This window comes from Balaenoptera acutorostrata, chromosome 1 (assembly GCF_949987535.1).
Source record: "Balaenoptera acutorostrata chromosome 1, mBalAcu1.1, whole genome shotgun sequence".
NCBI classification, from domain to species: domain Eukaryota; kingdom Metazoa; phylum Chordata; class Mammalia; order Artiodactyla; family Balaenopteridae; genus Balaenoptera; species Balaenoptera acutorostrata.
The window spans coordinates 38,878,002-38,894,450 of NC_080064.1; the positions used below are offsets into that span (position 1 = coordinate 38,878,002).

General features: G+C 57.8%; 1 protein-coding gene across 1 annotated transcript; it reads right to left on the reverse strand.

Annotated features, from left to right (window-relative positions):
- Window positions 1-15,002: 15,002 nt before the first annotated feature.
- On the reverse strand, window positions 15,003-15,536 carry TMEM275 (transmembrane protein 275). Its single transcript, XM_057542928.1, has one exon. It carries the CDS (start codon window positions 15,534-15,536, stop codon window positions 15,003-15,005), a length of 534 nt encoding a protein of 177 aa, XP_057398911.1.
- Window positions 15,537-16,449: the final 913 nt, after the last annotated feature.

Genomic DNA, 16,449 nt, shown 5'->3' on the forward strand with positions numbered 1-16,449 from the left:
CTGAAAGCAGCTAGAGAGCAAGAGGGGAGAGTACTTGTAAGCGGTACCCTGCATCTCCTATGAGCTTGGGGCAGGCCCACCACACCTGAGACTGAGGCTGAAGTCTCTCCCAGGTTGGCCTGGTCATCTCAAGGCTGAGAGCCAGAGGCTCTGACTGTTCCTTCCAGGAAGGCCTCATTCCTCTCCTCTCCCTCCTGTTTGAGGTCTCCATTTCCCTGCTTCCTCACTTCCCCAGAGCATGATCCAGGGGCCTGGGCCCCCACCCCAACTCCACAACAGCGGGCTGTACAGACTGCTTTCCAAACCAGCTGTTTTGTGACCTTTTGTGCTTAGAGGTCGTGCCAGCCCGTGGCAAAACCACTGTGTACCATATTTATTTATTCTGTTAGTTGAAAAAACAAGACTCAAATGCCCTTCCCCTGCTCCACCCCCTGCGTAGTACAGCAGCATGACACTCTGTCCTGTGTATCCCTCTGTCTGTCTGTCTGACTTCCTGTGATGTTGTGACCTGTTCTCTGTCCTACTTGGCTAATAAAAGAGAATCTGGCAGCACAGCCCTCAGTCCAGGTTCATTCCCAGAGATGCCCGTGGTGGGCTGAGCAGATGTCGTCTGCCTCAAGGTCTGCTCACGGTGATCCAGCGCTGTGGCCAGTGGTCACAGTGGTCTAGCACTGTGGCCAGTGGGGGAGGAAGGCAGGACTGCCTTGTGATTGGCCACTCCCTCCAGGGCCCTCACCAGTCTGTGGCTGGTGTGCCACTCTGGGGAGGTCATGGGGAGCAGAGGGACCAGGGCGGGGAAGGGTTCCACCATCTTCTTGGGCTGCTTGGTCCTCACCCAAGCCTGTGTGGCAGGGCTGCTGGGGGCTAGGGCCAGCTGAGGGTATTCGGGGTAGTCTCGGCGATGGGTATGTAGGACGGAGAGGGGCGGGGGTTCTGTGGGAATGACAGAAAGGCACACTGGATCTAAAGCCAGAGCTGCTCTCCAATGGGATAGGCAGCTTGTGGAGGGAGGGAGCCCATTGTCCTCAGAGGTGAGGAAGCAGAGGAGGAAGAGGGACTCTGCTGTGGTGGCTGGATGGATTGGAGATTTATGAAGCTCCTCCTTTTAAGAAAAAGACGACTGGCAATTTCCCCTACTCAGCCGTCATGGCCCTTCCCCGGGGTTCTGCACAGAGGGTCTGCACAGGGCCCCTGAGCCAGAAGGGGTGGTGCAGGCTCGGGGTTGGGGTTTGGGGGTGAGAGTCCCCTCTGGGGGTTTCCTGGGAGGAGAACACCGGCAGACCTGACTAGTGTGCAGGGAGCTGCTTGCTGGGCTTCCCAGGGAAGGCGCCTCAGGCCAGAGGGACCCATGGGGCCCTGAGCCCCCCATTTCCCAGGTCGCTGCTGGACCCTAGGAGGCACATTCCTCTCTCCCCAGTGGGGCTGAGGATTAGGGCGGGGAGCACCCCCTTCACCTTGCCTTCCCACCTGCCTGGGAGGGGCTGGCTGATCAAATGTCTGCCCCAAATCTCCTACTGCCCCTCCCGGACCTGAGCCCCGCCTACCCCTACATACCTCTGCCCCAGGTATACACCTTCCCTGGTGGAGAGGGCGCCCCGGGAACTCTGCAGTTCAAATCACTCATGCACTCAGCACTTACTGAGCACCTGCTGTATGCCTGGCCCTGTGCTGGGTACATAGAAACGAGTAAGGAAAACATGGTCCCTTCTCTCAAGACAGTACAAAACAGGGTTATTTGGGGTTCAAAAAATAGAGAACCATGGGAGTTCAGAAGAGGGGTCCCTAGCTCAGCCCAGGGAGGTCAGGAAGGCCCCTTGGGAGGGGGACTTTTGAGCTGAGTCCCATAGGTCCAGTGTTCACCAGGAGGGCAAGAGAGAAGAGTATCCTGGGAGGCACAGCACACACAGAGCTGCAGGACCTACGGCTGGTGAGCCCCGAGCCCTGGGGGAGCCAGGGCCTGTCCAGGTGGGGCTTGAGAAAGGTGGGGGTAGTGTCAGGGGCTGACGAGGGAAAGGGAAGCTGGGAGCTTGGACTCAAGCCCAAGGGGCGTTGGGAGCTATTTCCAGTGGGGGAGTGGGGTGATCAGATCTGCATCTTAGAAAATCCTGACCCCCCCCCCCATACCTTTGCTGCATGGTGGCTCGGGAGGAGGTAAGGAGACGGGAGAGGAGGCCACTGTCACGTCCTGGTGGGAGGAGGGTGGCATCAATGTGGACTAGGGGAGGAGGGGTGGGAGGAGGGGTCAGACTGATGAGAGATTTAGGAAGTAGAGTTACTATGGTTACTGCAGGCTTGGGAGGGGTCAAGGGTGCTCCTGAGTCTCTGGCTTGGTGGATGGGGACCCTTGGGCTGGCGTGAGGGGAATGAGCCCGAGTTAGACTGGTCTTTGGGGCACCTTTAATTTATTCAAGGGAAGATGTTGGGATGTACTAGATCAGGGCGCAAAAGAGGGGTCTGTCTGCGCTGCTTAGACTTTATTTAATAAGTACTTACATAACACTTTCTCCGTGACTGGCACCTCACAGATATTGTCATTTAATACTCACATAACGCTATGTGGTATTATTATCCCCATTTAACAGATAAAGAAACTGAGGCATAGAGATGTTAAATAACTTGCCCGTGACCACACAGCTAAGTATTGGGCAAACCAAGGTATGAACCTGGCTAACCTCAGAATCCATGCACTTCACCTTGGTGGTTGTCAACAGAGACAGAGAATGAAACCATGTCACTAAGTAAGATCACACAGGGGACTCTGAGGATGGGACCTCAGCGAAACACTGACTACAAAGCAAAGAAGATTCTGTTATGGAGTTGGGACAAGCTGTTCCCGGTTTGCTGTTGACTTTGGGCAAATAACTGCCCCTTTCTAGTCCTCTGTTTCCTTTTCTGTTGACTGGGAATCATTAACTATGTCCAGCCTGCTTCCTGGGAGGCTTAGGTGAGATCAAGAGGAGAAGGGTCTGGAGGAGGCCGAGGGGCTAAGTGGCCTGTGCCTGGCACGCAGTAGGTGCTCAGACAGCCCACGGTGGGTGAGACGAGAAAGGCATAGGGGCTCCCTGGAGCTTCTCCCTGAATCCTCGTTTCCTTAGACCTTGGCCCCTGTTTTCCTTCGGTCCAGGGTTCCTTGGGGGCCCTGTGGAAGGGGCACCATCTGAGAGGGTCCTGGGGGATTGACCCCTTTAGGGCGGGGTGGGGTCCTCCCCTCCCCCATTTCCCACAGAGCTGTCGGGCCTGGAGCTCCCCCACCTCCACCCCGCCCCGTCTCTCATTCTCCGCTCCCTTCTGGGAAAGCCGATTAGGAGGCAGCCTCCTGCCCGCCCCCCTGACAAGTTTGTCTGAACTTCCAACAAAGGCCCTCAGAGGGCTACAGAGGGAGGGCCCGGCACCAGGAACCTGACACCACTGGCCCAGGATCACCCGGGCAGCCTAGGAGGCAGCTGTGCAGCTCTGCTCACCCTATGCAGGCAGGAAGGTCTCCCAGAGGGGACCTGGCCCCTCCAAGGCCTGGGGGCTGTCAGGCTGGGAGACATCTCCCCCTGGGAGCCCCTCCTAACGGGGACAGGGCCAGCCCCAGGAGGACAGGTGGGGATCTGCATACATTCTCACCCACAGTCACACACACACACTCCCAACTCCCAGGGACACTTGTACCCTCCCCTGCTCACAACCACACACACACTCACACACGTATCCTCTCTGTGATACACACGGGACGTGCTGACTTCTGCATTGCACCACACAGTCTCAGGGTGTCTGTGTGTCTGTCTCTGCTACGCTTGCACACACCACCCATACAAGCCCTCAGCCTCGCCTGGAGGTTGCACACTTGCCCCACTCCCAGATGTGCACTCTTCCTGGCTTACACTCCGGACAGCATCCCCCCAATGCTGGGATAGTGGCTCCAACTCCCCCCTACACACAGGCCTCCAAGCCACACTGCCAGCTTGGTGCCTGGAGATACTCCACGATTGCTGCCCTGGGCCTGCTGAAGACACTGCCCAGATACCCGCACGAGAGTCAGACCCGGGCCCGAGCTGCCGTTTAACACCCTCGTTCCCTGACTCCATGCATCCATCCTCACACGCCATCTGCTCTCTTGAGGACACCTTGGGGACACATAGGCCCCTGGGCTCAAGCCCTGCATTGTTCTGATGTCTCCATTTCAAAATCCTTAACTTTTAAACAAAGGACCCTGCATTTTCATATTGCCCCGGACTCCACCAATTATGTAGCGGCTCTCACTCCCTCATCACAATCTCCCTCAGTCTGACTCACTCGGCCCTTCTGAGGCTTTAGAAACTCAGAGTCTCCAGAAAGCTCTCAACTTCTCCCACCTGCCCGAATGCCTCCACTTCGTCTTACAGCTGAGCCTTCCCTGTCCACCCCCATCTCTCACCAGGCAGCTGAGTGTGATGGGTGGAGGGAACCACTAAGAATATACTACACTTCTGTATACTTCCTCCTAGTATGATCTTGGGGCTCAGTGTCCTCATCTGTAAAACAGCCTAATGATAACACTGACTTCGGGGTTCTTTGTGAGGTTTAAATAACATCTGTAAAACACTTAGCACAAAGCCTGGCATTTAATAAATACTTGTTTTTATTGCTATGATTACATTCTTACAAGTGCTGGCGAACAAAACTAGACTGGCCCTATGATTGTCTAGTGGGTAAAATAGAGATTACTCGAATAATCACACATACATAAATGTGAAGTAGCAGCAGTGAATGAGGAGCACAGGTCTCTAACCTCGTGAGGTTTACAGCTAACAGGAGAGGCAATCTGAGGCAAGGATCAGGGATTGGTCTGGAACAGGGCCAGGAATAAGTCTGAGGCTAGAATCAGGGATCAGCCCAGGGCATATCGCTTAGGGGACAGAGGTGGGGCTCAGAATGGGGCCAGGGTCAAAGCTTTGTGTGTGGCTGGGATCAGGGATCATTTGGGGCTGGGTGTAGGGCTCAGTCTAGGGCAAATCACAGCTCAATTAGAGGTCAGAGTTGGGGCTCAGAATGGGGCCAGGGCAGAGCTCAATTCGGGGCAGGGCTGAGCTAAGTCTGTCACTGGAACCAAGTCAATTTCATTTCTAGCAGTGACTCACTGTGGGGCTGTTTTAATAAGCTGCTAGGCTTCTGTGAACCTCTGTTTTATCATCCGTAAAATGGGGAGATCTCTGTCTACCCCCCAGCCTGTGGGAATCCAGTGAGCTAATAATGGAAGCGGAGGATTAAACCACTGCCACGGCTGCTAATGATTCTAAGCCTGGCCCCCTGGGGTGCTCCTCCCCCTGCCAGGCTGGGGAGGCTGTGCCATCCTCACCTAAGTCCCCAGCTGTGGGGAAATCGCCTGGGATCCGTTCCAAGAGGAGTCTGGAGATTTCACAAAGCCCTTTGAACAACAAAGGCCACAGGAGCGATATTTCCTCCTGGGGGCTGACTGCCCAGTGGTTCCTTTATCTTGGCAACCAGGGTTGAAGAGCCATTCTTGGAAAGAGCTCGTGTGGGGCGTGTGCGGGTGCGTGTGAGTGTGAGCATGTGCTTACAAAGCTGCTCTTTGTTGCCGTCCCCACCTGAGCGGCTGCAGACCTGGAAGCCTGGGTCCTTCAGAGTTCAGCCCATCCATCCCTCACCTCCACACAGATGTGCTGGGCAGCCAGGAGGGCGGGAACACTTTCTTTTTTACCTTAAGATTTTCCCGGAGGAGAGAACGCCAAGAAACAGGAGCCCTAGTGCCTCAGGAACAACGCAGGCTAGGCTGAGGTGGATGCTTGACGACATGGGACAGATGAAAGGGAGTTTTGGTTCTTTTAGCAGGTGCAGGGCATCCTCGGCCCTGGGGTCCCTCCCCAGCATACACGGCCCCTCTGGAGGCAGGGCCGACAAGATGCCTGAGAGGCTTGCCTCATTCAGACTTACCTTCAGTCTGCTCTTGGTAAGCCACCTAGAGAGAGACCGTGCAGCCAGCAAGCCCCGACCTGCCTCTCGGACTGTGGGACATGGGAGAAGTCCCTCTCTGGGCCTCAGTCCCTGTGTTTAAGTTGGGCTTGGACTGAAGCCCCTGACTGCGCTGGGTGGAAGCTCCAGGTATACAGGCAGGACCTGGAGTAGCTGGACCTGCAAAAGGAGTCTTTCTGCCTGTCTTTTCCTCTCCCTTTCTCCTGTTCTAGCTGCCAGGATCCCACTAAGCCCAAGCGAATGGACAAGGGTGGGGTGGCGGTTGCCTCCTGGAGGGCCTGGTGTGTGTGTGGATGGTCTGGGGATTCCTGCTACAGGTTCTCAGAACAGACATCCTCCAGTTCAGTCCCCATTTGGGCAGGAGTCACTAACACCCAGACCCCGCCCACGAACCCGCAGGGACGGGAAGCTCATTACCTTGCAGGGCAGCCTGCTTCAGGTCTGACTGGGGAGTTCTTCCTCATTTAAGCTGAAACCTGCCTCCTCCTCATCAGGCCTGGCCTGGGGGGTGGGGGTGGTGTGCACACAGAAGACATCTATTCACACTGTTCTGGGACGTCCAACCAAACTGGACCACGTGGCACCTCCCACACTCACTGTACCCCTTCCCACCTGTCTGCTCTTGCTGATCAGGCCTACTGGGGAAAGCCTGTTCACTCTTCAGAACCCATCCATATGCACCCTCGCCGGGAAGCCTCACCTGATCACTCCTTAGCCCCTCCCTCTCTTGACCCCTCTTGGCCACCCAGGGACACCCAGATGGAGCTCCCTGAGCAGGACTTGGCATGGACAGAGCCAGGCTCAGAGTTGTTGCGGAACCAATACTGCACCTGTCTAACTGAACTGGAGGTGCAGTGTGAGGGGTGGGCTCTGCCTGGGACCCTGGGAGCCCGGTTCCTGTCTGGCCTTGCTTTGCGGCCCTGGGCAAGCCCTGGCCTTTTCTGGGCCTCTATTTCCTGTGTAGAGGTTGGAGGGTAGTCTATTCAGGCCACCTGCCTGCCTTGGATGGCCTTGCTTTCTGAATGTCCTGCTGAGTTTTCTCTTCTGTGTGATATTCACCCCCTAGTTTCCTCAGTCGTTCCATCCAGGGCCTCTCCCCATGCTGGACCACATGACCCCCTGTGGGTGCAGATGGGGCTTGGAGGCACTCGTGGCAAAGGCCCAGCAGCTGCCCAAGGAAGTGGGATGAAGGGGTGTCTAGGGATGGTGCCCAAGGACCAGTGAGCACCCTTTGGCCATGCAGGGCCTCGCCCTTCTCCTTTAGAGATGAGGCTGGGCCTGAGGCTGAGGCTGTAGTCCAGTCCCTGTCTCTTCTCTTCCTGACGATGTGGCCCTGTCTTGGCACAGGCTTTAGCTCCCTCCTCTCCGTCTTGAGCCCCAGTGCCCACACTTTAGGGACCACCCGCCACCGGTCTTTGTGAGGTGGATAGGAGGGGCCTCAGTCAACTAATGTTTACTGAGCACCATCTATGTGCCAGACACAGCCTGGGAACTGGGGCTGCAGTGCTGAACGAGACTGTCCCTGCTCCCAAGGCACTCATTGCTGGTGGGGAGACAGACAACAGGTAGATAGGTGCTGAAACAAATATGTTTGGGGTGTTGATTAAAGGTTATGAAGAAACTCAAATAGAGAGTGGGGTCAGGGTGCAGCTGAGGAGACGGATGGAAGGAGCAGACCAAGAATGAGGCCAGAGAGGACCAGACAGATCAGATCGACAGCCAGGTGGACAGCTGGTGAGGAAAGAGGCTGGCGCAGGCCTGGAGGCTCCACTGAAGTCTCCACTGAAGGCTCTGGGGGAGAAGGGGTTGGGGTGGTGGTGGGATCTATTAAGCTGATGACTCCAGGCCCTAATCCTGTGCCAGGCCTAGGCGGGTAGTGTGTGTGGGGGGGAGGGGAGCACCCCCGCTGGGGTGTAATTTCACGCTGAAGGGCCTGATGGGGCGTCCCAGGGACTGATCCTTTCTGGATCAGAAAACTCACTTCCCTTTGTCGCATGCAGGGCGATTAATGCCTTAACCCTTTGTGGGCTGGCCTAGGGCCAGCCCCGCCCCCCCCTCCAGCCCCTTGGGACCTAGCCCAGAGCCCTTCGCCTCCAGCCCCGTCAGCTCCTGGACCTGGTCCTGTCTGCAGAGAGGGAGAAGCTGTGACTGAGGACACCAGGAGACAGCTTTCCAAGCAGCTTTTCCATGTCCCTGTTCCCTGGAATGCAGCTGCCCAGGCCCTGTGCCCCCAGAGACATGAACTCCCCACCCCTACCTGCAGGTTCTCTTGTAGCTCAGTTCAAGTCCAGTCTCCTTCAGGAAGCCTGGGGTCTAGTCCACAGGCCACCACAGCCTTCCCACATGTCCTGCGAAGGGGCGCCCACTCCCTCCCGGGGGTGCCCCTCCCAGCGGCCATAAGCAATACAGCCATAACCGCCTAGTCCCGCTGACCTCGCAGCGAGGAATGAACACTGCTCCGCCCCACACCCCCAGAAGGCCAGGTCCCCTGACCCTCAGAGTCCACGCCTCCAGTAGCACCCCAGGGATAGCCCTGGCCACTCTGTCCAATGGTGGCATTGCAGGCCTGGGCAGCTCACCACCGGCAGCCCCTGCCTCTCCGCCCGCTCGAGATTGCGGGACCCTCTCTCCCAGTCTCTGTTCAAAGCCCCACCAGGAAGTTGTCGCACCTTCTTTGGCCCTTCCCCTCGCTCCTCGCAGAGTAACTTCGCCGCATCCTGGGGCAGCCCCGGCGGGTCGCCCCTCCCAAGCTCCCCTGGGGTGCGGGCAGAGGGGCAGGGACCCGGGCTGGGCCTCCCCTAATCTCCCCGGGTCTCTGAAACCCCAGCCCCGTTAAAAGAAAGCCCCTAAATGTTATTTACACTTCGGAGTCTTAAAAACCATTAACAAAAGCCACTTAATTCAATTATCTTCCCGGCTGGCTCGGTTCTCAGAGCTGAGCGCTGGCCTCCCCTTACCACCCCCCCTCGGCATACCCCCCCCACTGTCATTGTGTCGGGCTAATGAGGTAAACTGAAGCGAGCCCTGTCCCCCCTGACAGGTTTATGAGAATTTAATAAAGCGTGGCCGGGACCAAATGAGTTGCCTCAGCCTGGGAGAGCTCATTGTCTTCGGCGTCAGCGTTTTTGACTCGAGCCGCCCCTCCCCCGCCCCGGCTCCCGCCTGGCTCGGCCCCCACCCCCGCGCCAGTGCCGCCCAAGGTGAGCCTGTGGAGGGCCTGGCAGAGGCCCGCTCGGGCCGCAGGGCCGAGGCTCCCCGGGCCGGCCCTGACCTGGGCAGTGTGCCCTGCGGAGGGGCTGCGTGGTGCCTGGCGGACCCGCCTGTCCTCACACACACACACACACCAGACCCCGGGAGGGTACAGGGACCTCCGGGACTCCTCCTTCCCGCCTCCCTGCTCCTGTCTCACCCGCCACTGCCAACCTGAGGCTGAGGCCTGGCTGGAGCCGCCTTGAGCGTGATTCACTTTCTCTTGCTTGTCTGCAGCGACTGGCCAGAGTGAGGGGGCTTCTCTTCCCGCCAGGGGACACGGTGGGGACACGGGGCCCTCAGTCATGACCTGGTCACCTTCTCCCTTTTGCCCTGAAAGGTAACGAGGGGTGGAGCACAGCCCAGTGAGTGGAAGGGACTTGCCTGGGTTTCAGCGGGAGTCAGAAGTGCAGATGAAAGAGACGCCCAGGCTGGGGGCCCCCCAGACGCACAGGCAGGCGGGCAGGCCTCACCAGAGCTCCAGGGGTATCTGGAGAAGGCCCAGCTGTCCTTCGTCCCTCATGTCCCGGACAGCCTAGAACCGGCCTTTCTCTGTCTGGCCTCTCAGGGATGCAATGTCTAGGAGTTTCCGGACCATTCAGAGACCCAGAATTCCTTCTTTCCCCTTCCAAAGTGTTTCCAGAGGTTACTTCCTTCTGGGGCTGAAGCCTGGCTGAGAACCTCATCTGGAAGGTCCTGAAGTCAATGGGGTGTGTGGGAGCCAGTCTTAGGGATCAAGGCTCAGTCTGTGACCATGAGGAAAGCTCAGTCTTAGCTCAGGGTCAGCATTCAGTGTATTGATTAGGGTCAGAGTTCAGGTTGGGACCAGATTCAGGGCTCTGTGACCAGCGTCAGGCTCAACCTGTTACTAGAATCAGGCCTTAGTGCATGCATCAGGGTCAGGGCTCAGTCTGTGACCAGAATAAGGGCTTAATGTTTGTCCATGACCAAGACTCAGTCTGTGCACAGATCAGGGTTCAATTTTTGATAAAGGTCAGGGTTCAAGTCAGAGCTCAGTCTAAGATCAGGATCAGTGTTCACTGTATGGCCCAGGCAGGGTCAAGGCTCAGAATGTGATCAGGCTCAAGCTCAGGTCAGGACTCAGTCTAAAATCAGAGTGAGGGCTCAGTCTAGGACCAGACCCAGGACTTACCTGTGTCCTTGATAAAGGATGTCTGTGTCCAGCATCAGGCCTCCCTCTGTGGTAAGGTCAGGTTCCAGGGACGGAGGTGTCACTTAGTGAATCTGGGTGACTTTAACACCCACCCCCTTCGTGCACACCCAACTCCCTACTCCCCACCTCCTCAGAAGAGGAAAAGGCAAAGTTGTGCAGTCTGGCTGGGCTGTCACCTCTATCCCCTGTCATGTGCCCAGGGTGCCCTCTGGTGGTACTCCCTAGCAGTGCCGGTTTCCTCAGTCTTAGCCCATCCATCTGGCCATCTCCTACGTAGGGGAGCCTGGCCCTCAGGTGCATCCATTAACGCCCATCTAGCCAGCTCTATATTCCTGCGTCACCCCACCTCCCCACAAAGCAGAAAACAAGAACTGACCAGGAGAACTCCCACACGCATAAGGAGCTTTTCTTCCTTCCTGTCCAGAATCAGGCATCTTGATAAATCCCTATTTCCGGCGGCCCAGAACCTTAGCTGTGTGATAACATTCACACCCTTTACTCATTCAGTCATTTGACAAATATTTATGGGGCACCTACCTTGTGCCAGGTAGGCACTGAGTGCACAGCTGTGAATAAGCCAGAAGTCCCAACCTCTTCGAGCTCACATTCTACTCACTTCTCCCTGATCCCCAACTCCTAGTGCACAGACCTCACCAGAAAGGCACTGGCATCAGCAGAAGGTTGGGCAAGATTCAGAACTGGGCAACTTCAAGTCCCTTCTCTCCCCTAGAGTCAGAGGCTGCACTACTCTAGGTTCTGGTTCCTGGTCTTCATCTCTCCTCATACGCCTCATCTGGATTCATGGCTTCACCACCACCCACAGGTCAATGGTTTCTGCATCTGCCTCCCCAGGGCTCTCCATCTGGAACTCGGGCCTGCGGCTCCAGCTCCTACAGGACAGCTCCACTGGGTTTACAGACCTTTCATCTGACCACAGCCCTTGCTTTTCCTCCACCATATGCCCAGCTGCTCAAACCAAAATTCTAGAACTTCCTTCCAGATTCCTCTCTTTCACTCCCTTAAACTCTCCTGACAGGGAGACCTCAAAAATGGGTGTCGAATTGGCCCAGCTCACAGCCACCACTCTGGTCCTGACTCCCAGCGTTTCCCACTGCAATGACCTCCTAACCTGGCCCCTCTTTTCCCTCGTGTCCCTCAACATCTATTTTCCACATAGCAGGCAGAGTGAGCTGTGCAATCATAAATCAGATCATGTCACTTCCCTGCTTAAAACCCGCCAGTGGCTCCCATCTCACGGAGAATAAAATCCCAGCTCCTCACCCTGCTTACTAAACTTTACAGGAGCTGAGCACTATGCCCACTCCCTCCTTCTCCAACTTCATCTCCCACCTTTGTCTCTACAGCCCTTCTTTCTTGGTCTGACACATGGAAACCAAGTTCATTCTCACCTTAGGGTTGCACTGGCCATTTTCCTGAGCTTGAAATGTTCTTGCTCTAGACCCATGCGTGGCTAACTCTTGTCAGAGCTCAGCTTAAATGTCATCTCTCAGAGAAGACCTCTCCAGCCATCGAAGTCCCTCTGTCACACCTTCCTATTGTGATTTTCTGCACAGCACTATCAACTAGCTAGTATTTTTTGTCTTGTTTACTTATTTAATTCTTTAATTCTCCCCCAAGCAGAACGTAAGCTCCTCCAGAGCTTGTTCACCAAGCTATGGGTTCATAGTAGGGCTCAGGGTTTATTTGTTGAATTAATTAGTAAAAAATGGTCCTAAGTGGCCGCCCTCGTTTCTTCTAGTGGGAAGAGACGGAGAGGATCCGAGTTCCCGGCCCTTAGTGGGCTCCCTTGTCTTGGCCCTCTGGGAGGTGGCCTCACTGTGCCACCCCTGAGCTCCCCCAGGCCCCAGGCGGCACCCCTCCTTTCAGAAGGACCAGCTATGTGTCCTCCACTGCAGCCCCTGGACCTCTGAGAACATACCCTGGTGCCTCAGTTCTGAATCTCAGGGCCAGGAGTGGGAGTGGGAGCGTTTAGCCTTCATCCCAGGACCCCTCGGCAGTGTCCCAGCGGGAGGTGCCAGTCCCTGCTCAGATTCCTCAAGGTCAGGGAGCTTGCTGCCTCTGTGCCGTCAGAATCACCTCCTCTCCTTCCACAGAAACCTGCTCCCCACCCGCTGGCCCCCTGGAGCCCCTCTCTGCCCTCAGGGCCTGGAGCCTGCCTGGGAGGGGCCCGCAGACGTGTGGGGACAGGGCAATCCTCCAGCCTCCTTGTGTGTGGAGACTGCGGCTGCCCTTGGGCCTTGCTGGCTCCATGGTGGACGCACTGCCCTAGGGGGGCCTGAAGGGATATGAGGGGAAGGGTCCCCGGGTGTGGCAGGCCTGGAGGGATACTGGGGGGCTTTGCTAGGGCTGGCTGATTGGAAAGTGGGTCCTGGGGTATAGAGCATATCTCCTGGTGTGCCTGGGGAGGGAGAGGAGGCACAGACAGGACAAAAGATGACCTTCAGCTGGCAGTGACAATGGAAGGGAGACTCCAAGGAGCCATGCTCCACAACCCGCCCTCTGTTGCCACCTTGATCCCATTCTATTCACTCACACCATCGATCTGTGGCCCACTTCCTTGAACCCTATCACATGCTTACTCTCCTCTCCAGCAGCCAGGCTCCAAGACAGGATCTGCAAGTCTTCTTGTAGAAGAGGAAGAAACCCTGATGGTGCAACTCCAGGCCTCTGCCAGCAGGAGGGAGAGGGGTTTGGGCTGGGCTTGGCATTCCTGGGCTAGAATCTGGGGTGCCTCTTCTTAAGAAGGTGGTGGGAGAAGGGTGGTCCACACCCCAAGGCGGCATCAGCAGTGGCATCAGCAGTGGCCCCTCTCACCTCCTACTCTTCCAAGGCAGCAGGTGGCGTCTGAGGCTGCCAGTGGACCAGAAGAGACAGGCCTGGAGCCTGGGGAGGTGGCCTTCCTTACACACACACACATATGCATGCAGGTGGGGGTAGGGAAGTACTCTGAGAAGAGGTCATCAGCTCCAGTGGCTAGATGCTTCAAAGGTTAGGACCATCGACCCGTGCTAATTAATAGAGATGACTTGCTCAGCGCCCACTGAGAGGGAGTCACTCTTGTTCAGGTCAGTGGGAGGGAGACAGCAGGAGAGGCAGAGGCAGAGAAGGGGTCAGAGGAAGGGAGGAAGAGCCCCAGGGCTGGTGGAAAGTGCCTGGGCCGGGGCAGAAGAGCAGCAGAACCCAGCCTGGAAAGAGAAAGGGAGGCTGATGAAGCCAAGGGCAGCCAGCCAGGGGTGGTGGGCCAGTGCATGCCACCATCACTGGGTACTGCTTGCCTGGGTCCCTGAAGTGAGAGGAGGGGCTGTCCCAGGGTTGCAGTGTCTTCCCCCCAGCCCCCAGCCGCCTTGTTTCTTCTTGCAGGGCAGCCTGCATTTCTCTACCAGGCACTCTCACCCACGTGGACAGAAGACAGGCTGAGCCCAGACTGCAAGCTCAGCCAGGCCAGGAGAGAGGTGTAGGCTTTGCAAGACCTGGGGAGTCCTTCTTGCGTCACCATCCCTGCTGGGTGACCCAGCCCTCAACCACCAACACACACACACACACACACACACACGCTCCCACACAGGTGTGATGTCAGACAGTGTCACCCAAAATACTCCCACACTCGCCATCTCATGCACATAGCCAGGCTGTCTCACCCACAGTCACACTCATATACTCATCCAGCCCCACATCCGACACCCTGTTTCCACAGACGTTCAAAGGCACCCACAGTCTCAGACAGTCTTTTGTTCACAGTCACGCACTCCTCTCCCTGGGGCTCCCTTCCAGGTCTCCAAGGGGGGCTGGTGCTGGGATGATGAAGCACTCCGCCGCAGGGTGGGAGGGCCGGAGACTCCAGGGTGCTGGGTCAGAGGCCCCGCAGTCCGCTCCTCCCTCCTGCGCTGCACAAGGGCAGAGAACGACTCCAAAGGTGATTTATTAAGGAGCGAGCGAGGTACAGCGGGAATACACGGTGCGGTTCACACCAAGACCTTCAGGGTGGGAGGAGCCCCCCCCCCCACTGCTCCCTGTCGGCCCCAGCTCAGCTCCCCCCGCTCTAGTCAGGCAGAAAGGGTGGAGTGTGCTCAACACAGCTCCATCTTAGGGATGATCTGGCTCAGATCAGATCCTCCCCCATTCATCCCAAAAGGTCATGCTGGGGTAGAGACAAGGAGGGCGGGGAGGGACAGAAGGGGAGCGGGCAGCCCTTCACAGCAGGCGGGGACAGGAGACAGCCCAGGCTGAACCCCTCCTTTTTCCCCTCTTCCTCCCACCTCTTGGGGGCGCGGGCCTCGCTGAGAGCCCCTCAGAGTGGCTCTGCTCACAGTGCCCAGGCAGGGAAGGTCCAGCAGCCCCGTTTCCGGACGTCTGGGGAGTGAGGTAAACTAGGGCCCAGCAGACCCCACCCTTTGAGGGCCGTGCCTGGACACCATCGTCACACTCCCCCCTCCCTCCCCCGGAAGTTCCAGAGATGGGACAGAGGAGGCCAGCTGTGCCCCAGCACCGGACCCGTATGAAAATTTTCTTTTTCTTGTCTCTCCTCCTCCCTCTCTTTTTTCCTAATGGCACTGATGGGAGGGAACCAGGACAGGGGAGTCAGGGCCGGGGACCCGGGCGGCTAGGGGGCGACGCGCTCCCGGGGCAGGTCGCGCCGGACCCCGTCGGCGCGCGGCGCGTAGACGGCTGCGGGCGCGGGGGCGTCCAGGGCGAAGGGGCCGCGGCTGGGGCTTGAGCGGCCGGACGACGCGGCCGAGGCGGCGGGGCTGAGCTGCACGGCCGTGGTGTCCTGCGCCGTGCGCTCGCTGCTCTCCATCTCCAGTGCCACCCGCCCGCCGCCCCCGCCCTGGCAGGGACCCGCGGCCGCCGTCAAGCGCGAACGGGGCGCGGGCCCGCGGCGGCGGCTACACACGCAGCAGGCCGCGAAGAAGCCGAGCGCCAGCACGAGCAGCGCCGGCCCTGCGATGAGCGGCGCCTTGTGCCCCGGGACGAAAGAGGCGAAGGCGCCCACCAGCGTCACGTTCACGCCCGCCAGCAGCACGCACAGGCCGCAGGCGCAGAACAGCGCTGGGGACGGCGGGCCGGGCAGCCGGCCTTGAGCGCGGCCCGCGGGCGCCCGGGCCGGGGGGCCCTGGCTCTTCTCCGGGGGCGGCATCGGCCTGGGGACTCCGGGCACTCATCCAGCTCCCTCCTGCCGCCGGCCCCGGCCAGCCCACATGTCAGGGGCTCAGCTCACAGTAGTCCTGTGGGCACAGAGCAAGGGAGAGGTCAGCAGGGCATCTGGGCTTCCAGCCCCACTTTCGGTTCTGTGGGTACATTCAGTGCCTGGGAGTGCAGAGGCCATGCCGTCTTGGCCAGCCCCTGTCTCTGCCTCTGCCTTTGGGAAGCAATGGCTCACCCCCCATGGGAAGAGTCCCTTATCCCACCGGGTCCCTGGAGTTCCTCGTGGCTAATCTTGCCATCTTCCCTCCCTCCCCACTTCCTTATGTCCTCCAGACAGTCACAGGTCCTCCACCTCCTCTCCTCCAGGAAGCCTTCTTGGGCTAATTAAGTGAGTAAATAGGTGTAAAGTCCTCGGCACAGTGCCTAGGTGCTCACTGAGTGATAATCATGATCAGTAGTTCTAATCAGAGGCCAGGTGGCAGCTCTTGGGACTTAGACAGCTTCCTCCCTTGAGTGGTGGAGGCCCTAGAAATCATCTGCTCTAGCCCCAGCTCGTCCAGAAGAAGAAACTGAAGCTCAGAGAGATCTAGTGATTTACCCAATATCCGGGACCGGGACCTCATGACCTGCTGCCTGGCCTGGGCGTCACCACCCTAGGCTCTGATAGGCATAGCAATGACATTAACTTTCCTGAATATCAGATGAGGTCCTGGAGTGAGTGACCACATGAGAGTGAGGAACTCCTGAAGTTTTAGATGGTCAGTGAGAAGAGACAGTCCCTACATGGGTTGGGCTGGAGCAGACCCAAGGCCCTGGGTCCTTACCAGACTGGGCATTCTATTAGATTCCACTCCTACCCCCATCCCATCCCCCAGGAGTCTAGTGTTGAACGTGGACTCAAAAGC

What these genes read in the sequence shown, in the direction of transcription:
- TMEM275 (XM_057542928.1), bottom strand. Translation starts at nt 15,536, where the DNA reads ATGCCGCCCCCGGAGAAGAGCCAGGGCCCCCCGGCCCGGGCGCCCGCG.